General features: G+C 36.0%; 2 protein-coding genes across 2 annotated transcripts in view; one reads left to right on the top strand and one right to left on the bottom strand.

The window, feature by feature from the left end:
* LOC150106356 (lipase maturation factor 1-like) overlaps nt 1-1869 on the top strand; it is a 239147-nt gene extending 237278 nt beyond the window's left edge. The window contains exon 12 of the mRNA XM_090393097.1: nt 1620-1869. Coding sequence (XP_090249223.1) covers nt 1620-1677 — 58 coding nt within the window. The 3' untranslated portion in view covers nt 1678-1869. The remainder of the gene's footprint in view (nt 1-1619) is intronic.
* Nucleotides 1-22948, bottom strand: part of LOC150106355 (serine/threonine-protein kinase 10-like) — a 413234-nt gene that overhangs the window by 27750 nt on the left and 362536 nt on the right. The window contains exon 20 of the mRNA XM_090393096.1: nt 22178-22303. Within this exon, the coding sequence (XP_090249222.1) occupies nt 22178-22303 (126 nt within the window). The remainder of the gene's footprint in view (nt 1-22177; nt 22304-22948) is intronic.

The raw sequence follows: 22948 nt of genomic DNA, 5'->3' as shown, positions 1-22948 counted from the left end.
CAATGTATGGAATGGCAATCTATCCAATAGGATCAATTGTCTTTTCAAAGACAAGAACATCAGAGTGAATACAAACACTCAGTAGTACATAGAATACATGCCCATATGGTCTCGCCTACATAGGTCAGACAAGCCATAGATTTGAGGTGAGAAAGAACATACTGGATATGTTGAACATAAAAGATAAGAAAGATCTAGTCTGGATAACCATATCTCAACCACTAACCATACAGTAAACTGGGATATTTCCACCATTTTGTATTTAGAAGAAATTACTCCAGACTTCTAAAAGAATCCTTTACAGTTATCCATTCACACAGTTCTTTAAACAGAAATCAAGGACTTATATTAAATGACATCTGGATATCTCTCATTAAATCCTGCTACATCTCGGACTTTAATTTTGTTAATAATCATCTCTAGTTTTTGCCTGATGACAACTAATGCATGCAAGAAACTTTACATTCATGTTTAGGATGAATCAATTTATTTCCTTTTGTAATAATTTTTGGTATTTGGACAACTTTGTCATTATTATTATTATTATTTTTAATATTTTTTGTGCCTATTATAAACTCTGACAAAACCACGTTTGTTGAAAGTTTATTTTTCACTAGATTAGACTATGATAAATTTAGTTTAATCCTTTATCCCAGTGAGAGCAAACAGTTTGTGCCTGAAAATAGTGTTGCATTATCTTACCCGGGTAAGTAGTACAACACCAGGCAACTCGTAGCAAAGGTGGAGCAAGCTACCAACACTCCTATCCCAGTATCTCCCATAATGCAAAACACATCTCTTTGTGGATATGTATACTGTTATGCATTAAGGGATTGGTCACTACCCAGACTAGTTTCGACCTTTATTGAGGTCACTTCAGCGGGAGCCAGCTTTTTTTTTTTATTAAATTACTCTGGATTTAGAGAAAGATGTTGATAGTTTATTTTTCACTAGGTTAGACTATAATAAATTTAGTTTAATCCTTTATCCCAGTGAGAGCAAACAAAGTTTGCACCTGAAAATATCTTCAGGAGTGAATATAGTATTGCATGATCTTACCTGGGTAAGTAATACAACACCAGGCAACTCGTAGCAAAGGTGGAGCAAGAGTCTAACCTAGTGAAAAATAAACTTTCAACATCTTTCTCTAAATCCAGAGTAATTTAATAAAAAAAAAAAGGTGGCAAACCTTTTGGCAACTCTTATAGGTAAAGATGACCATGCTACTGCTTCTGCCTGGTATCTCCAACTCTGGACCTGGCTCCTACTGAAGAGACTTCAGTAAAGGTCGAAACTAATCTGGGTAGTGGCAATCCCTTAATGCATAACAGTATACATATCCACAAGGAGATGTGTTTTGCATTATAGGAGATACTGGGATAGGATTGTTGGTAGCTTGCTCCACCTTTGCCACGAGTTGCCTGGTGTTGTACTACTTACCCAGGTAAGTTATGCAACACTATATTCAGTCCTGAAGATATTTTCAGGTGTAAACTTTGTTTGCTCTCGCTGGGATAAAGGATTAAACTAAATTTATCACCAGTTTGTTATTGTGACAAGCTAACTGGTCACAAGTATCAAAATTATTGACTAATAAAATATTCATTTTTATTCTTTAGAGCAGCAGTATCAAGCAAGAGCTGCAAAAAAAAAAAAAAAAAACTGTGGAGGGAATAAAGAACTTTTATTATTAAAAGACCAGAAGATAATTTACTGTGGAGGGAATTTAAAGTGAAATGTGAATAAGTTGCTATAGAAGACAAAATTAGATTATGAAAGGAAATCATCAGGGCAGAAAAAAAGGCATTTCAAAACAACAGCATTGCAGGTATAGACTGCTAGTTTAGGCATCGTCAAAGATGATGAGTAACTCTGAGGATTTATTTATTACACAATTACACACACACATTTAGCAAATAATACTGAGAAATGAACTGAAAATTATTGTTTTGCCTTCTAGTGAAAGTAGCTGAATCTGTACAAGTGCAATGCACTGAATTCAAATATGACTTTGAAATGATGCTGTTACTCCAATTTTTTTTTCTCTTTTTTTCTTCAGGAAATGAAATTATATTCTGACTCGTTAACTACACTTTATATAGAATATGCATTTATATACAAATTTATTTACAGTTTAAAAAATATCTTCCTTGAATTCTTCTTGCTAAAGAGTTTCTTTGATTAAGAACCAGAAAAATATCAGCACATATATCGGGGGTTCTACTTGCTTGAATAGCAGTATTCCATATGCTAGTAGTCAAGTGGAATTGATTGCCATTTTCATCCCAGTGAATGACAGAAAAGTCTGGAGGAGAAAAATCCAAATATGCATGCAGAAAGTAGACATAGTTGCCTCTCAGTTACTGCAATAAACTACAGTCCTGATTGGAGCCCAAAGGCACAAAACTATTCCAAAGAAAATTCACTACAGCAAACTATTCGCTATAAGAAATCATCCTTTATCTATACAGTTTCTCTATAATGAAGTTCATATTTAATGATATGTTACATCTTAACGCGTTTCATATCCATATCATTTTCTTCAATAAGATCTGTGTAATTGCCACTTTTAACAGATTAAAAAACTGGCAGCAACAACTTCAAAAGCTCCCCCCAAGTTTTTTCAATATTATTATTATTAAGAGAGACCTCCAGGGAGTCAGAGACTCATCGAGGGAGGCCACATACTACATACACACACACACACCAGCTATCATACTTATTCTTGAATTCATTCACACTGCTTGCACTCACAACATCCAATATCATTTTAGATGTCAGCAAAATAAAAAGAGAACTGCACTTAAAAAAAAAAAATCAGAATCACTTATTCTTAGGTTGTAAATTATGTACATGTTTTTCTGAGCAGTTTGCATGTTTAATGGGATGAAAAACCAGTTTCTGGGAGGGGAAAAACCCTTGCAACCTTCTTATGAGACTGGCTAATGCATCTTCAGTTGAAAAGACTTATTCATGTCCTTTACAAGAAAGCACCACCACTTTTCCTTAGGGTTTTAATTAAGATGTTCACCAGAGTTTAACATGGAGCAGTAGCAGAGAATTTTTGGGGATTTCAAAAGGGCTGGGCAGAATGTGAAATGCTTTCCCTCTACACCAGTGATTTTCAACCTTTTTCATAACACGGTACACTTAGACTAATTATTAAACTTCTGTGACACATTAAAAATATATTCTTTTAATTTTTTGATGATCTGGCAAAAAAATAGGCATAATTTTGATTGATTTAAACACACAAGAAGATGGAAGACCAGACACTAATAAATAAATGTGCAAATTATGACATTATTTCATTCAATTGATTTGTTTTCATAAATCTCGCGACACACCTGAAGACCTCTCGCGGCACAACAGTGTGCCGCAGTACACTAGTTGAAAATCGCTGCCAAAATGCCATTCTTTACCTTAATTTATTAGACTCAGGGGATCTGTCAGAGCCAAGTACAGTGAACTCTCACTACAGCAAACATAACTATAACAAATTAACTGAAAGGCCCTGTCAACTGTAACTTGGTTTTGCATAAATCTAACTAATGCTCATCAGATAGACAAATCAATGGTATCTACATTAGCTACCATCCCACAATACCTGTTATGTCTGTGAACCTTAATCTCATTCTGATTCATCTGTTTTGTAGGTCAAACACCTGCTTTCTATGACACTAATTAACTTATCTTCCCTTCACGTCTAGAAGGGATTCAAACCAAGGTGTTTCCAATTGAAGAGAATCATTTTATTACTAAGTGAGCCAAACAGAGGGTTGAAGAATTTTCACATATATATATATATATATATATATATATATATATCACTCCCATATGTGAATCTACAAAACTGATAGCAAATCAATGCCATGTATCAGCAGGTGTTAAGAGAAAGTAATCTGTAGATATTCGCTTTGAAGAAATGAGGATGTAGTCTTTGAGGAATGCTTCATGGGGGAAGGCTGCTGAACAGAAGCGAGGTGAATGGAATGAAAGATGTGGGAGAAGCAGATTTGGTGGGTCACCAATGTAGAAGGATGTTAGGAAGTATTGCTCATATTATTACAGTTTTAGCAGAAAGGGGGATATGATGGATGCTAGTTTTCTGTTGAACAGCACTTATGTACAAATTGAGAAGAAAGAATCAATTTGGAAACTGACTCTTTGTGAGATAGTGGCTAGAGTCCGAGAGAGAGGGTATCATTTAGCTAAACATCCCTCTTTGGAACAGCATCAAGAAATTTTAGAGAAGTTTATGGTGCATCATCCCAAATGTGAAAGGCATGGTGGATTTGAAATTTATACAACATTGTGAGATGAACAGGTGATGAGTATGTCTTGAGTCAAAAAGAATGTCAAGTTTCTTGGAAGCTGAGGATGCTACAGAAGTGATGTATTTGTGCCAGGAAAGGCTAGGAGTGAGTGTCAGTCTGAGAAGCAAGATTTGGTGTGAACTTTTGGGCTAGGCATCATTAAAGGAAAGGGAGAAGGGGAAGAGGAGTAGAAGTGAGGCCTGTTTGTGAAAGAAACAACAAAATTGTATTTTGGAAGCATGATCTTGTAACATCACCCCCTGAAGGATGGCATGGAGGTCAGTGTTTAGGACAACTGATAGTAGATGATCTTGAAGCATGAGAAGCTTGCACACTATAAGGTTTGTCATATGAGTAGATGGAATATCATCAGCAAAACCGCAAACAGGGTTTGAGGTCAATGCAAAAAGGTAATTTATGAATATGAGAAAGAAGATGGGTGAAATAACAGTTATGAAGAACATCTCCATGATAATATGCAGTGAAGAACCTAGACAAAAACTGCAATCCAATTAGGATGGCAGGCAGGCTGGCAATGTTAGGAAATCCTTAATTCCAAATCCTATCAAATACCTTGGATAGTGCACCAGCATAAATTTCTCCAAACTTTTCCATGGTACATGTCCAGAGAAGGGCAACTTAGAGAAGGAGATCTGATGTGGAATCCATATTGGTGGTTATTGATTAGTTGATATATTTCCAGGTGCCAAGAAGTTGACTGATGATAGTCACTTTTTCTTTTTTTTGGAACTGGCAGTATAATGTTTCCATGTGGTGGTGGGAAGAGGATGCCAACTGAGTATAATATAGTATACTGTTCAGAAGCACAACTGGTGGAATACCATTAGGATCCAAAGCATTTTTGGTATCCAGCACAAAATTTCTCTAATAACTATCTAGTGGAAGGTCACAGGAGGCATGCAGTGCAATGTTTCCAGGTTAAGATATTAGAGGTTTTCCTTATTCATCTATGTAGAAGTTGGATGACACGAATGATGTCAGGAGACCAGCTATATCTTTAGTTGACATTACAAAAGTGCCATTTGGTTGAGAGAGGTAGAATCAGTATAGACAGCCAAAATTTGTGCAGAACAGCTTTTGCAAGGGACAATAAAGCACAACCACCAATAACACAGGCAATGACCTTTCTACACCTAGTACTTTCAAAGTCAGACTCAATCCTGTTAATTAATGCCATTGAAAATTTTGTGGGCTGTGTATTAAGCAGGAATTTTTGTCTCAAATATGCTTTTTTTTTTTTTTTTGTTCACCATGGGACAATAAAGCACAACCACCAATAATAACACAGCCAATGACCTTTCTACACCTAGTACTTTCAAAGTCAGACTCAACCCTGTTAATTAATGCCATAATTGTTTTGCAAAAAATGGACTATACTGGAGAGAATTTTGAACAGAGTGTAGAATGAAAGCTCTCACTCCAATACGGACTTCACAAGTATCTGGAGAATGAAAAAAAGTAGATTAAACATAAAAGGAGTAATAAGTGTCTCTAAGTTTCCCAATTTGAATTGTTACAGTGTGAAAGGATATAAAGTTGTGAAGGGCTGAGAAGCAGGCATTTCACTAGAGATGGAACTTGATGAGAATATGAAATGAATTACCAAGAGAAGAGAACTATTTAAGAAAAGATCAAAGATGTTGAATGAGTGAAGAGGATTTTTGGTATTCTGATTGGTAGATGAACAATTTAAGTCACTCCCTATAGCAAGTAGCTCTGCATCTCTTCCAGCTTAGTCAGTGGAAATTGAAAAAAGGGAGCCAGCTGGAGCTGCAGACATTAAAGTCAAAAGATGACTTCACTGTTAGGATAGTTCGATTGCAGGAAGTTAAGGTCCAAGGATTAAAATTAAAATAGTGGACAGTCAGTTACCACCACATCACAATGACTTTTGAAATTAGGGAGCAGTACAGATAACAGATGAATAATACATAATGAAGCAAAGAAATCTTAAGCAATAGGTCAAAAAGAAGAGAGTCAAGATTAGGTATCCTCTGGCAAAGAATGCTGGAGTGTACAAAAGGCCAAGTACCACTGTGGTGGAAGCATACAGAGCATATGTTTCACTGCTGTACTCATGAACATGGGGAGGCTCAGGATCTCCATCGTATGTGTAGCATACATACCTTTGAAATATGTCATTCACAGTGAATGTTAGAAGGTTTTGGGGGGGGGGGGGAAGCTGGAACTCCTGCTCTGGAGACCAAAGAAGCATAACTGTTTCAAGTCTCTAATGAACCATGTGGCAGTATTTTGCCAGGTGATGAGGTCTATTTGGTATTTCCTCCAACTAGGAAGGTATCTTCTGATAGCATCAGAGTCCCTTCACAGGAAACAGATTTTACCTTGAGAAGGCAGGGTTATCTTAACCAAGAAAACTTGGACATTGGCCTATTAGCAGCTCATTATGCAGCCTTAAAAATATATAAAAACAAAATATATCTCTTAAAACCTATTTATTTTTCAAAGAGAAGAAACAGGTGCAAGTTTTCTGGCTTTAACTAACTTTTGGAAATCAGTGGTCAAGCCAGTCACCACTTTATCAGCAATAGCTTCATGGCTACTAATGATTTTGAATTCATCGAAAGCCACCTGAATGCTTTTCCCATCTCATAATATCATCAGCAAATTCCTGCCATATACCTTAAAGAGTGTACAGGATATGATAGTACTACATGAAAAATTTACATCATTACTAACTTCCTATCTACAATTTTCCTCCAAATCAGTCTGTTACTTGTCAAGACTCCAACATTATCAGATCTTATACTTCTAAGGCACTTTTTACTGTATCAATCCACCTATATCTTGGTCTTCCTCTGGATCATTTTCCTGCCAACCTGGCAGAGGACAATTGTATTGGTAATCTTCCTCGCCCATTCTGTTTAAGTGACAATATCACCTGAGATTAGCTCTGCTAACGCTTTCCTGGATGATGACAAGGTCAAGTTCTTTCTTAATATCCTTGTTTTTAATATGATATTACTACTGATGCCATCTATTTGTGCCTCTAATCTTTCTCAGAAGTCTCATATCTGCTGTCTCTAGGTTTTGGTCAAGTGTTTTACTTCTGACCCGGCTCTCAGATCCAAAAGTTAAAATTGGTTTGAACACTGTATTGTATACAGCTAATTTAGTGTTCCTCTAATTTCTCTCTTATTCCATATGAATATATTAAATTAACTTCCTACCATGCCAGCTTTGTTGATTCTGTTGTCTATTTCCATATTTAATTTACCATCTTCACTAAAAATCGTGCCTAAGTAGCTGAAATGTTTTACTTGTTCCACAGGTTCTCCATTCACAATGCAGTTGACATTTTCAATGCCTCTGCCTATTTTCATTGTCTTTGTCTTCTTATTACTGACCTTTATACCATATCTATTACAACAGTTAATCAATTTAGTCAGGGAATCTTGCAGACTTGTAGTGGATTGATTTAGAAGTATTGTCCGTATAAAGCAAAGTCCGTATAAAGCAAACATTGTCCGTATAAAGCAAAGAGTTGACATTAACATCTCCAATTTTGATATCATGTTTAATACCACTTTCCTTCATAATGTGATCCATATAGATAATGAATAACAGAGGGGATAATGCACATCCTTGTCTCACACCAGATTTAATATTATCTTTCTGTACTTCCTTCAATTCTAACTGCTGACTTGCAACTCAAATAAAGTATTGCTTGATATAATGTCCCATTGACACCATATAACTGTAGCGTTTTGAATAGCTTCTCTCCTGTCACCTTGTCATATGCCTTTTCCAGATCTACAAGACTTAAATACAGATCTTTGTTATATTCCCATGATTTCTCGACTATCTGTCGTAAAGTGAAGATCTGATCCTGACAGCCTTTATTTGGCCTGAATCCAGCTTGTTCTTCCCCAAACGTTTCTTCCATAATTCTTCTCAACCGTTTCTCAAGTATACCTACATAAATCTTACTAGAAATACTCAGTAGGGAAATACCTCTGTATTCACATTCAGTTCTATTTCCCTTTTTATATATGGGTACTATGAGAGCTCTACTATAATCATCAGGAATTTGTCCCTCTGTCCAGGTCTTTTGAACTATGCAGTGCAGCCACTGTAGGACTTTTATACCTCCCTACTTCAGCATTTCTGGTCGAATATCATCTACTCCTGCTGCCTTTCCGCATTTCAAGCCTTTGATTGCTTTTTCTACTTCAAATACAGATATATATTCATGACTATATGCTTTTTGAGTGTTTTTTTATCACTGTGCTATCACTGCTTATTTCATTTAGCAATTTTTCGAAGTAATTACTCCATACTTCAAGGATATCTTTTTCTCCCGTTTTCATGTCACCTTTATCATCTCTAATTCCTTTTACAACATTCTTTCCTCCATTTCCGAGCTTCTTCAACAACCTCCAGAATACCTTGCAACCTTCTTGATATTTATTTTCTATTTTCTTACCAAAGTCTTCCCATGACTTTTGTTTAGCAAGTTTTACACAGTGTTTAGCTTTCTTACGTTTGTCTCTGTATTCTCTAAGAGCACTAGCTAACTTATTTGCCAGGAACTTTTGATATGCTTTCTTCTTTTCCTTCACTGCCTCTTTAACTTCCTGTGTCCACCATGGAGTTCTGATTTTTCTATCCTTGCAGACAACCTCACCACATGCCTCTCTGGCTGAATCAATCAGGGTTTTCTTCAAGGCTTGCCACTGAATCTCCAAGGTTTGGTTCCTGTTCTCAAACTCTCATTTTTTCTTCAATCATGTTTGTGTATTTTTGTCTACAGTTCACATCTGAGAGCTGCTCAACTTTTATTTGCTTTAAAACTTTCTTACATGTTCTTCTTTTCAAAATGAAATTCAATTTTATTTCTGCTCAAGATTAAACAGTGATCACTTCCAATTTAAAATGCTCTGTACACTCTGGTGTTCTTCAGCAGGGAGCAAACATCACTATCGACAATAACATAGCCAATGAGATGTTTCTTATTCTTTGCCTCTTCTCTCCATGTGAATTTGTACACATTTTTATGTTGGAACATGGTGTTAGTAATAACCAGTCCATGTCCTGAGCAGAAATCCAACAGGTATTTGCCATTATTATTAGCTTTGCTCTCTTCTCCAAATTTTCCCAATATATTTCTGTATGTCTGACAGTCATTTCCTACTCTGCTATTTAGATCTCCAACAAGGACTAACTTTTGCTTTTTCATTGTGTCAGTTGCTTTCTCTAAAGCCTCAAAAAATGCCTCCACTTCTACCTCTGTAGAACTTTCTGTGGGACCATAGGCACAAATAGGTCTGATTGTCCAGTTCCCCATTATCATATTTGCTCACATCAGTCTACTTGAGACTGCCTGCCATTCAAGAAGATTAGCCTCATATTTAGTGTTGAATACTATGACTACGCCTTCTTTTCCTTAATTGTCATTGCCTGAGTATAACATTTTGTATTTATGGCTCAGAAATATCTCACCAGTTTTTGTCTTTTTTGTTTCAGTCACCCCTATTATGTCGATCTGGTACTTATCTAATTCCTCAGCTAGCTCCATTTCTTTTCCATTCAGGCTTCTTATGTTGATAGTACCGATCTTTAACTCTGGTGATGTTGAGTTTGGGTGTGTTTTCAGATTTGTTCCAGTAGCAGACTTTTCGCTGTTTTCCCCGGTTCGTTGGTGACAACAGAGGCCTTGTTTAACTGGGTGACACCCCAGCCTACATGAAATTCTGTCATGTTTTACCATCATTTTATATTTTGGTTTAAGTCAATAAGAATACAATTTGGTCAGCTAAATCCCAAATTGCCAGCCCATCCTCGTTTGTTCAGTATCCAGGTAGATACCTAACAAGGTGCACCATGAGAAGGTGAGGATTGGACATTAGGTCAGAAGCCCTGGTCGGTTCTCTGCATTCCTTTAAAGGCTACATGGAGGTCTCCTCTTAGTTATACAGCTTTGACCCTTAAGCATCACCCCAATCTCAAAATACTAAATAAAATTTGTATGGCTATCCAAAATAGTGGTGCAAGTTCTACAGCTGATTTTCCTGAGCTGCAAGGTTAAAAGCTCAAGTTTCTAGAAGACAAAAAATCTTATTTTCTTGTGCAAAATATTAAATAACTTGGAAACTAGCTTAATGGTAGCTGTAATAAGACTAAAATTTATAGGCATTAGAGAGACCTAGCTGACAGAGGATGAGGATATCACAATGTGATGGGTTCTGTTTATTCAGGGAGGACAGACAAAATAAGAAGAGCGTGCAAGTACTGTTAATGACTACAGAGGAATTAAATTCAACCATAGTGGTAATCTCAAATGGTGGAACTAGGTGAGTAATGTTTGATATAAGATAGAGGTTAACAAGTCAAACTACACAGTGATTCTAGAGACCAGAATCATCTAAAGAGGACTGTGAACTGCATAGACAGATAAATGTATGGATGCAAGGACTATCATTATCGAAAATTTCAATGATGGAAGCAAAATGGAGAAAAAAGAAAGCATGCTGGACAAAGGAAAAAAAAATTATAGAATCCACGAAAAACTAACTTAGAAGGACTGACAGTATAAGCATGATGGATCTACTTATTTATTCTTATAGCAAAAGGAATACAGAACAGCTACAGGTCAATGTCCAGTCTGGAAAGCCAATCCAAGGCCCCATCCATCACCTTGTGGATGTCCTGTAGGCCACCACCGTGAAATTGGCTCCTTGCGCAGTCGTTCACAATATGAATAATCGTCTGAGCCATGGGAGAACAATCACAATAAGGATAGTCTAATAGTCTCTATTTATATAGTAAGTAGCCACATCCGCCCTGGTTAGTTCTGATCCTGTTGATAGATGACCAAATCTTCCTAGGAAGAGTAAAATCAGGCTATGGAGCACAGGGATCTTCTACCAGGAAGCCGTTTGTTGGAAGATTGTTGGTCCAATATTCTCTCCACATGTCAGGTGTTGATGGCAGGGCAGCTGAAGAGAGTTCCATGGACCAGAAAGGCTTTCTAGATTTTAAGTGAAGACCAGGTGGATTAATTAGAATCTGGTTCAGAAGCAGGAGTGGGTTGCTCGTTGCTTTATTAAATTCTTTAATCGAGGCTTGTCTTCCCTGTATGTTTGGTGGAGCGATGTTAGATAGGACAGGCTGCCAGGAAAGAGGGGCACTTCTCACTGTCCCACTAATTGTGTGCATGGTAGAGTTTAGCTGGGTGTCTATAATGTGTGCACTTCTTTCCCAGACAGGAGGCACAATATTCTGCTGCAGCAAATGCAAGGGCTAGTGCAGACGACCTTAAGACTTCTGCATCACAACCCCAGGTTGTTCCAGCAAGCCTTGAAATGATATTGTTTCTTGTTTTAATTTTGTTGGACATGTTGGTGATGTGCCTTTTATAGGTTAGGCTTCTGTTCAGGCTCACTCCAAGGTATTTCGGGTGAAGGTTGTGTTCTACTAATGGATCTACTAACAGTAACTGAGAATCTGTTTAAAAATGAGGTGACCATTATGTCTCTAAATGGTGCAGTTTTAACTTCAGAGGTGTTAATATATGTAAGAGCCTTGACTAAAAAGAGATGTATGTGGAACTTATAAGGAAGGTGATTATAATAAATCAACACCTTAGAATAAGAAATATATGGTAGAGGAATCAGCGGTGCATGAGAATTACTCAAAGAATGTGCATGAAGGAAGCAATATCTGACTGCATCCTCAGATATAGTCACATGAGAGTTAAATAGATGAATAACACTTTGATGCAAGAGCTGCATAATACAAATATTGTGGATTTAATACCATGAGAGAAGTAATGACCAGGAGAGCAATTGCCATAGTGAGGGAAGCTGACTCAGATTATGAAAAGTTGGCCAAACAGACCAAAGGAAATCTAAGAGATTTTCATTGCTATGTACATATACCAGCCATTGAATTAGAAGCATTTATGCAGATGTATGTAAACTACACTTATGCAGTGTATATGCAACATTCTTGGTCATATGTGTCACCACATGTTCTAAGCAACTGTTTAAAGATGCTGCTGATCAGTAATTGTCAATAGTGCTAATCACGATGGGAAAACCAAAGGACTATTTGGAGTTCGATAAAGGACTTACTGAGAGTGCCCATCTGGCTGGAGCCATGATTTTGAAGCAGCAGAGCTGACTGATTTCTCTAAAGATGAGATATTCCAGTTTGTTTAATAAGTGGAAAAATATCCCACATTGCTTGTCTGAGAGGTGTAACTATGGTCCTAAGACAGTCTGTCAGGAATGAGATTGCTATCTTCTGAGAAGGCTTGCATGGACAGACAGAACTTTCTATGTGCAGCAATTGACTGAAGCATTTAATTAACACTGTTCTTGACCCATATCTCACTGAACTATGTACAGTGAGATATGGGTCAGTACGTACTGAAGAGGATCAGTATTGGCAGTTGCATGCCTATACGGAAACCACTGATTTCTGCAAAGTTTCTAATTCAATGGCCAGTATGTGTAGCATGTTAAAGGAAGAATAGTCATCGAGGAATAATCTTACTAATGTGGATTGCAGTGCAGTGTTAAATGCATAAGAAATAGCCAAATGTTCACTTTGGCAATGTATACATTTCAGGGAGATCCACATGCTTTCTGGATACTGTAGGGAAACTGGACAAAAAAATAGAGGTAGACCAGTTTGAGGTATTAAAGCTGTTATAAGAGCATGATTCAGACACAGAGATTTGATTGGATGTCATTTTCACATGTGGGCGATGAAGGAATGTGCAAAAATATGATAATATTTTAAAAAGTTAAACATATTACATAAACAAAATTAGAATTTCTTTACAACTCCTACATCTTTTGCTTGCTGTAACATGAGCATCATTCAGGGAGAGAGCAAAAGAGTTGGTTACAATATTTACAACACAACAATGATTCAAGCAGCATAAATCACACTTTCAGGAGTCGTGATCACTGCTACTGGGCAGGAGATAACATTATTTCAAGTTCCAAGGAACCAGGTGAGGTATAGTTTTACTACTACTAATAATAATAAAATAAAAATAAATAATAAAAATTATTAAGAGTTTATGGGTATTACTTCCCAAAACTTGGAGACAGGCATATGGTCTGTTTGAATAAGATTAGACAATGCCATACACATTTCAAGGCATAGATGATTGTTTAAATCTATTGTAGTGTAACATCTTTGTCTGATTCCAATGAAATATATCTAATGTTGGTGGCATGAGAAGCAAGGATTGAATCCTCTGATTCTAGAAATCTTATGTAATCTTGGTGTTGAAGATAATTCTGATAGTAGCAGAATGGCCAGTCTGTCCAAAACAGCAAAGTGAGTTGAAGTTCACTGGACCACACAGCTAAGGCGACAAGCCATCACACTAAATAACTGCATTGTTGAAGAGAACATTGACTTGTAAGAAAAAGGAGGTTAATCTCTCACTTTACAAGGTTTTGGTAATAACACATCTGGACTGTTCGGCACAGATATGATCACTTGGGTTCAGTATATAGGAAAACTTGAAAAATCTGGCAGTGAGTAATAACCAAGATGATAACTGGCATATGGGATTGTGCATATAAGGACCGAATGTGGGAATGTGGTTTTCCAAGTTTTAAGAATAGATATAGGAGAGAAGATAAAAGTATTATAGACAAGAATCCCTTACTTTACACACAGTTTTAAATAACATGCTTTTCAAATTAACACAGTTAATAAATTGATGCAATTTATTCACTTAACACATTCCATTCATGCTGGGCAGGATGAAACTTTTCAGTCCCTGCTTGAGACAAGGCACAGCTTTATCGTAAAGTACTGTCTCGATTATACTAATGAAAATTAGTATAATTAGAGACAACTGGAATGACAACACATCCACTTCCACAGGCACTACACTGCATACATGCAAGCAAAATAAAGTTTTATGATATCATCAAACAAACTGAAATTTGAAAGAGGATGTTACTACATTGTCCTAACATCCTCTTTAAAATTTCAGTTGCAGAAACCAAAGACTTATACAAAGCAGATTTTCAAAAGCAAACAAAAAGATTTATACACTTATACATACTTGAAATTAGAATTGCATTTAGGATTATATCATGAAGAGAATTCACAAATAAAATTTAACCAAAAACATTCAAATTAGTATGCTGTATTACTGCATATTGAAAACATAAGAATATACATGTCCTACATGGAAGGAACATAATATACTGTCGAGCGAACTCCTGCTTGTGGAGGCAATGCACCATGTTTTTTATGATTTCAAATGATGCATGTGAATGTAGTAGTAAGCATCATGTTTCATAATAACATTTTATGGTATACATAACCAAGAGAGAAAAAATTATATATTTATTAAACTCACTAATATTTCACTGTTTTTTTAACCAGCATCATCTTCAGAGAACAATTATAATTGTGAAAGGCACACAGCACTAAACTACATAACCGAGGAAAACCATTTATATTGTAACCATCTAACATCCTTACATGTGCCCTTTATGGATCAGATAACCACAAAGTTAATTTAGAGAAGTCAGGCTATTAGGTCTTAAAATGAGTCTCCCAGATCTTTGGTACATTAATGTAACCATACTTGCTGAGGTTAGGAGAGTGCTTCATAGCTGATGCTGATTCTAAAAATAGTCTCTAAGCCCTATAACGACTTCTATATAAAAAAGATGCTTTCTTCCATATGATCCTATGTGAAGGAATATTCAGAGCATGGTCTGCCAAGCTCAACTTGCCATACACATGATTGCAGACGTAATTTTTGTGTTGTTCTTCAAGACAAATGTTAACTGATCCACTAGTCTGTCCAGAGTAGGCCAAACTGCAGGGACAAGGAACTTTATGTACCCTGGGATGTTCAAGAGGATGCAGTTGTTCTTTAGGAGAAGAATGAAAGGTTTGAAAGTGGCATGGAGATCATATTTGCAGAGAACTTAGGCTACTTTTTTTTTTTTTATGATGTACCCTTAACAGGAATAGGAATGGTTTTGTTGTGACCCTGTTTGTTAGAAGGATAGGAATTGCAAGCATATTTTATCTATTTTATATGGGCTGTAGCCATTGGCTAAAAAGGTGTTGCAAAGGTCAGTTTCAAGGGTTGTGTCATTTGAACAAATAGCCTTGGTTCAGTGAGTAAGTATTTTGAGGCTGCTATAATGTTGGGAGGGGTGGTGTGATTATTTATGTAAATACCTTCCTCTATGAGTGAGTTTTCTATAAATGGAGAAGGATAATGAGCCATTAGGAAGTCATGTCACTAGTATTTAAAAAGGGAAGACAATTGTCGCTTTCTTTTTCTATGGCGAAGTTTATTTTAGGGTTTTGGCTGTTAAGATGCATCAAAAATGTATCTAATGTGTCTAGACCAGCATGGGTCCAAATAGCAAATATAACACATCAACATAGCACAGTGAAACAATTGGTTTAAATGTGGTTGTGTTGAGTACTTGCTTTTCAAAGTGTTCCATATAGAAGTTAGCCAGATAGTGATTATCAGATGAAGGAAAACATCTTTATTACACAGAAGTCATTATAGTTCTGAGAGACTATTTTTAGAATCAGAATCAGCTATGAAGCACTCTCCTAACCTCAACAAGTATAGTTGCATTAATTTACAAAGATCTGGGGGACTGTCACTTGAAGACCTGATTGCCTGACCTCTCTAAATTAACTTTGTGGTTATAGGACCCCATAAAGGGTACATGTAAGGAAATTAGTTGTCAGTCACAATTTAAATTGTTTTCCTCAATTATGTAGTTTAATGCTGTCTGCCTATCATAGTTATAATTGTGCTCTGATGATACTGGTTAGAAAACCAGAAAAACATTAGATATGCATAAGTATTGTATGCAAGCTGCCATTAAATAAGCACGTGTTCACTAATTGTTTACTGCCTCATATAAACATCTTTATATTAAAAATTATCATTCAACACTACCTATGGATAAAAGGAAGTGAAAAGTTATCACTTTATCTTAATTGAATTAAGAGATAAGTGTGGTAATAATAAAGCAAAAATTGCATGAGAGTTTGGACTGAATGAAGCAACAGTATGAATTTTTGCTTCATTCAGTGAATGTTTGGGAATTATTAAACTCACATTCAGAAGAACTGAGTGACCTCCTTAACATTGATGAAAACGTACATATGAAGAACGAGATTACTGTGATGCAGAAGAAAATATACCAAGGAAGGATATAACTTGTTTCAAGCTGTTGAAACTTTAAAAACAACACCTTATGGATATTGATTCTAATCCTGATCACTATATGTAATCCAGCTGAATGGAGACAAAGCTATGAGCTGTTACTGCGAGATGCACACAGAAAAAGAAACAAAACTCAATGCAAAGTACCTTGTTCAGATATTTTTCATATTCTTTTAAATACATTTTATTATTTTTAAATCTTAAGAAGTTATTATCCTTTATAGTATATTGGCAGTAAAACAGTAAAAATAAATATATTTTTTAAAAATGTAGTAAAGATTTCGAAAGCCCACGGGTGAGTTACAATTTTTTCTATTGCTAATTATATTCGATTGCAAGCCATTATGCACCAGATACATTAACTATGTAATGTGAAGGCTGTCTGTATAAGTCTTACAGTATAAATGACATTTTGCAGCTTATGGCTGGGCGGTTAGGAAGTATGTCAGGTCTGTGTTCTCATGGCATGTGATGATTGCTCCTCTTCAGTGAATGTGTTCAAAGAAAAATATGATAGTATTTAATAATGAGTGACCAAATGGATCTTCTCTTAATAAGTCCTCTGACTGACTGGAGCATTTGTAATAATAATTATTATTTACATGCACATCTCCATGGAGTCAAAAGACCCATCACGGGAGACCCACTCTACCCACTATTCATACAATACTTATCATATATCTCCCCAAGCCAACCCACTACAAGGGTACCCACAACCACCCAAAGCAATCCACTTTGCCCACTCACCACTCTCCAAGTAAAGAACCTAGTCTGGACTAGGTTCTACTAACCACTTTCTTAGACAACCTCCAGGTGTGACCCCTTGTTCTCCTCCTACTCATGTATTGAAAAATTTCTTTTCTGTCAATCTTATAGCAATCCCTTTAGTAATCAATAAGTTTCTATCATATCTTCCTCTTCCTCCTCTGCCTAGTAGCCAAACTATGCAATCCACACACCTTCAATGTAATCACATAGGGAACATTTCACAGATCTGTCATGAGCTTGGTCACTTGTCTCTGAATCCTCTCCACCACCTTCCTGATCTCCAAGAAATGCAGATAACCAAATCTGTGCATAAGAATCAATATATAGCTGAATCACAGCCTTATAATTGTCAATGTGTTCTTCAACGTTCAAGTAATCCTCTGAGCTATTCTGCCAACCCTTGCAATACGTCCTCTGAATTTCAAATCTATCCACCATCACTCACAGATCCTTAGTCTCATTAATTTCCTGTAATCTAGTACCATCAATATGATATGAAGTATTCAATCTTTTCATCCCGAAGTGCATTCATTACCTTACATTTTGCAATATTAAACTGATAACCATTGTTCTTTTTCCACACTGCCAATTTATTTAAATTATCCTGCAGGATATCTACATCACCTTCATTAACTACTGCCCTCCCCAGTTTTGCATCATCAGCAAACAACTGAATATTCCCCATCAAATCTTCCACTATACTATTAAGTTATAAATTAAAAAGCAGTGAGCCCTGGGACACTCCACTAGTCACGCTCATTCACCTTGATTCCACTCTACCATACAGCACCCTCTGATGTCTATCAACCACCCACCTATAATTAATCATTAATACTAGGGAAAAATTTTCTCAGAAACAGCGTAACTGTGCATTCATTGTCAGATTAAAAATTTAAATCTAAGGCGAAAAATATTGCTGGTGGTATTGAGCTGTAAAAGTATACTAAAGTGAAATATTTTAATAATACCAAATTCCTAAAAGATGAAATTCTGTGATATGGAATCATTAAATAGATGGCAGGTTTTTAAAATATTTAAGTTTAAAATTCTTTATTTTTCTTGACAATTGTTGCTACTTTGTGAAACAACAGGAGCTTCACATCACAGCTCAATTTTCTGAACTGCAAGTTAAACATTAGTTTCTGTGAATAAAAAAAAAATTAATTTAATTAAAAAAAAATATCTAGTTCACTAGTGAGTATTTCAGTAATAAGGTGTGATACATTTTGACTAATGTACATGGGAAATATATGACTTCTGCATTATTTCAACCTTGGTATCTCTTCTTTGTCTGGCTCCCTGTTGAGACCTAAATAAAGGTCAAAACAAATCTGAGTAGTGGCCTTTCCCATAATGTACAGTATTATACATGTCCATAAGGATATGTGCCTTGCATTATGGAATACTAAGGCAACTGATGTGAAGTAATTAGCCTCTATAAACAAGTAGCCCAGTTGTGAAGATATGTCATGCACAAACTTTTGAGAGTTTATTTTTCACTTGGTTAGACTATAATAAGTTTAGTTTAATCCTTTATCCAAGTGTGAGCAAACAAAGTTTGCACCTGAAAGTATCTTCAGGACTGGGGTAAGGTAGCACAACACCAGGCAACTTGTTGTAAAGGTGGAGAAAGCTCTCATCACTCCTATCTCAGTATCTCCCATGATGCAAAGTACATCTCCTTCCATCCGCAAGGAGATGTGCTTTACATTATGGGAGATACTGAGGATTTATGATAGCATTATGGGAGATACTTTGCATTATGTGTAATGCTATGCATTAAGGCAAGGGCCACTACCCATACCGGCTTCGACCTTTATTGAGGTCTCATCAGTGGGAGCCAGGCCCAGTAGTGGAGACACCAAGGCAGAAGCAATGAGAGGTCATCCCAACCTAAAGGAGTTGCCAAAGGGTGTACAACCATATTATTAAATTACTCCAGATTCAGAGAAAGATGTTGAGAGTTTATTTTTCGCTTGGTTAGACTATAATAAGTTTAGTTTAATCCTTTATCCAAGTGTAAGCAAATAAAGTATGCACCTGAAAGTATCTTCAGGACTGGGGTAAGGTAGTACAACACCAGGCAACTCGTTGCAAAGGTGAAGAAAGCTCTCATCACTCCTATTTCAGTATCTCCCATAATGCAAAGCACATCTCCTTGCAGATATGTGTAATGCTATGCATTAAGGCTAATAAAAAAAATGAATAATTTTTTTTTTTTTTCCTTTTTTTCACAGAAACAAACTTTGTTTGCTTACACCTGAATAAAGGATGAAACTAAGAATATAATTTCTTGGCATGTTTAATTTATGGAACCAAAGATAATATTCTCCTGAGTTTGTTATATTTTGTAGTTCAGAATATAACCTGTCCTGATTGGGACATCCAGGCTACTTCCCAGGTCAGTACAGCATAATCACTGTCACCAACTAGTGGCAAAATGGTCACATCCTTAATGAGATACCTTTTTGATATTATGATCAAATCTAGCACTCTCTTTGTCCTTGAGTTGCTGCTTTTACATGCTGCTTGAGAAAGTTGCCTCACAACAGCTCAATAAATTCTTCTTTGTTCTTATCACAAGTTTTCTCTGATACCCAATTAATATTCAAATAATTACTCATTTAGTACTCATCGGGATAATTTGAAGATGCATTTTTTCATCACTAGCAAACGAACCACCAGGTCTGTGCAGCACACCCATCATGTATTTCATCCTGTTATCCATATATCCATATATCCAAAGCATAATATATATGATTTCCTGATCAGAGAGCACATACAATAGTAATTAAATCAATCTGAACACTCACATTTTAAAGAAATGTGAGTGTTTAATTTCATGAAGTATTCAATCTTTTCATCCCGAAGTGCATTCATTACCTTACATTTTGCAAGAAAATAAGCACAAAAATTAAACTCCAACTTTATCCTAATCATTTATATGTGCTTCTCTGTTCCTAATAAGTTCATTATTTCATTTAGGCATGGACTCTACCAACATAGAACACATTTTTCTTATTTCTGCATCTTTGTACACTTTTGCCAACTGGAATCTCTTTTTCTGCATAGCCTTCGATGGACTCTCATGTCAGAAACATTAATCCCACAAGCTGCCAAGTCTCTATTTAAGTCTACAGCAGACAATCTTGAATTCATTTTGCTTTTCCTGACTAGTAAACCATCTTGAATAAGTGCAGTTTTCCTTTTCTGTCAGGAGAAAAGGTACCTATCTCCCTAAACTTCTTTAAAATTGCATTAACAAAACCCAAACCAACACCACACTCACTGAGTCATGGATGTGTGCTGGGAAAGAGTACATATGTTTGAATGCTTTCTTGGAGATGTATCCATTTTATAGCTACACAAAATTAATACAACACTATAAATGTCATAATAACTAAATATTTAAGGAATTGACAGCGTACACTAGAAATATAAATTAAATCAACTTTAATATATACTTTCCGATATTTCGGCAACGTCACGTTGCCATTTTCATGGGAACTTAAGATAAAGACACGTGCACACAAGTACTACATAACAGCAAATGAGAAACGAAGCGAGGAAGCTAATGTTTTCCTCAAGTCCTGATGGTGCCCCCGGCGGGCTATATTAGGTGTTCTTGGCCTTTGGGCTGAAGTTCTGATATGTTTCCCAAATCTGGGGCAGTCTCATGCATCCAAATTTGTTAAGGTTTGGCATGTTCCTAAGGGCTCAGGCTGATTCCATGAATAGTCTTTCATATTTGAACTTGCTGCGGTGTATTACTGTGGCTTTCTTCCACCTTATTCTGTGGCGAGTATCCAGAGCATGGTCTGCAAGCCCAGAGTGGCTGTACTGGTGAAATTGGATGTAGTCCTTGTGTTCTGAGATTATGATATTTGCTGTCCTGCCTGTTTGGCCAAAGTAGGACAATTTACAGCTGCAAGGGACCTGGTATACACCAGGTAGGTCTAGGAGAAGTGGTTGGTCTTTAGTGGAGCGGATAAGCGATACAAATTTTCTATATGATCTGTAACAAGAGATCGAGATTAGGATTTTGTTGATTTTTTCTGAGGTGCCTCGGATGTAGGGAATGGTGATGGATTAAGAGTAATTTTTTTTGTGAAGGGGGGGAGGTGGGTTGTGGATAACTGGTTTTAGTATTTTTTGGATTTTTTTATTTTTTTGGGGAGGGAGCATAGCCATTGGCTGAGAAAGTGTTAAGGATGTGATTTAGTTCAGTAGAATTACTATAAATGTCAACTTGTTAACACTATTAAAAATGTGCAACACTATTAATAAACATCATAGAGACAGTCAAACACACAGCTCTCAACCAAAATAGTGAACTAACACCAAAAACCAAACCAAAAACTTGATGAAAATTCAGCTTGTTCGGATTAATCTGTTTGCTAATGTACTTGTTTCACAGATTTTAATGTTACTTTACCACACACACACACAGCAAAATGAGTTTGCACTTCATACAATTATGAGATGCTGTGGAAACAAAAACTTTATAAAGAAATCAAAATCATGCAGTCTGCACATTTTGCAAGGACAAATGAATCAAAATATACAAAAGCATATCACTTTAAAAGCACTCTACCAGTTAAGAGAAAGCAATGAGAGGGATAGTTGAATCTCAATGGAAAGTAAAAACAGCACATATGTGTCAATGATATTACTTGTGTTACTTATTAGAGAGTGGTTTCCTATAGTTTTGACTCAAATGTATATTTTTCAGAGTTGAGAAAATGTGCAAAGAACTGTGGAATACAGGGAAAAGGACCATAAAGGAGACAAATAGTCAATAAGATATAGTCAAAAAAAAAAAAACCTAATTTTTTAAATAAATTCAGTAATTTTTCACCTGTAACTGTTCCAGTTCTTTTAGGGTTGATTCAGATGCAGCTCTCATATCTTCTAACTGCCTTTTTTGCTTTTGCTCTTGACGCTGTTGCTCTGCCTTATAACGTTTTCTTTCTCCTTCTTGAAACTATAAATGGAAAATTATCAGAACTAAGAGGTAAAGGGTATGCAGGAAAAATGTGTTGCTTTGTTATACTACAGGCAAAATTTTAGTCTAAATATCTTGTTGCTGTAAACACAAAAAGGTGTAAGAGAAATAAAAGAAAATAACATTATAGCAAGCTATGAATTATATTCTTTCTTTCTTTTTTTTTTTCCAGTTTTGCAGAATTAAAAATTATGATTTTATATTTTTATATTCCTTGCAAATCTGTACTTCCAAATCTTGCATGAATAGTTCAGTGTTAAGAAACCTGAGTTGGATGTTTCAATACTAAGCAACTGCCAATGAGCTTAACAGTTAAAAAAACTGAGTTCTGCAGAAGCTATGATGACATGATAACAGCACAAAAAATGAAAAATAGTTTAAAATATAAGTTGCAAGCAATATTCACACAAAAATACAGATGTGGGTCTCTAGAAATGTCTTGAAGTAATAAGTTCACAAGTTACTATAGTAAGAATTTAAAGGCTGATGGAACCTTCACTCTTAAAGTTATGAATACAGAGTGGAGTAACTCACTGAAATGCAACATAATAACGAAAACAATTAAACTGAATGAGTGTGTGTGCATGTGCGCACATACACAAATGCACATGTTATGTCATCATA

Source organism: Typopeltis vanoorti, chromosome 5 (genome assembly GCF_054136105.1).
Source record: "Typopeltis vanoorti isolate ZY-2024b chromosome 5, IOZ_Tvanoo_1.0, whole genome shotgun sequence".
NCBI lineage: Eukaryota > Metazoa > Arthropoda > Arachnida > Uropygi > Thelyphonidae > Typopeltis > Typopeltis vanoorti.
This window is presented reverse-complemented; position numbering and strand designations above follow the sequence as displayed.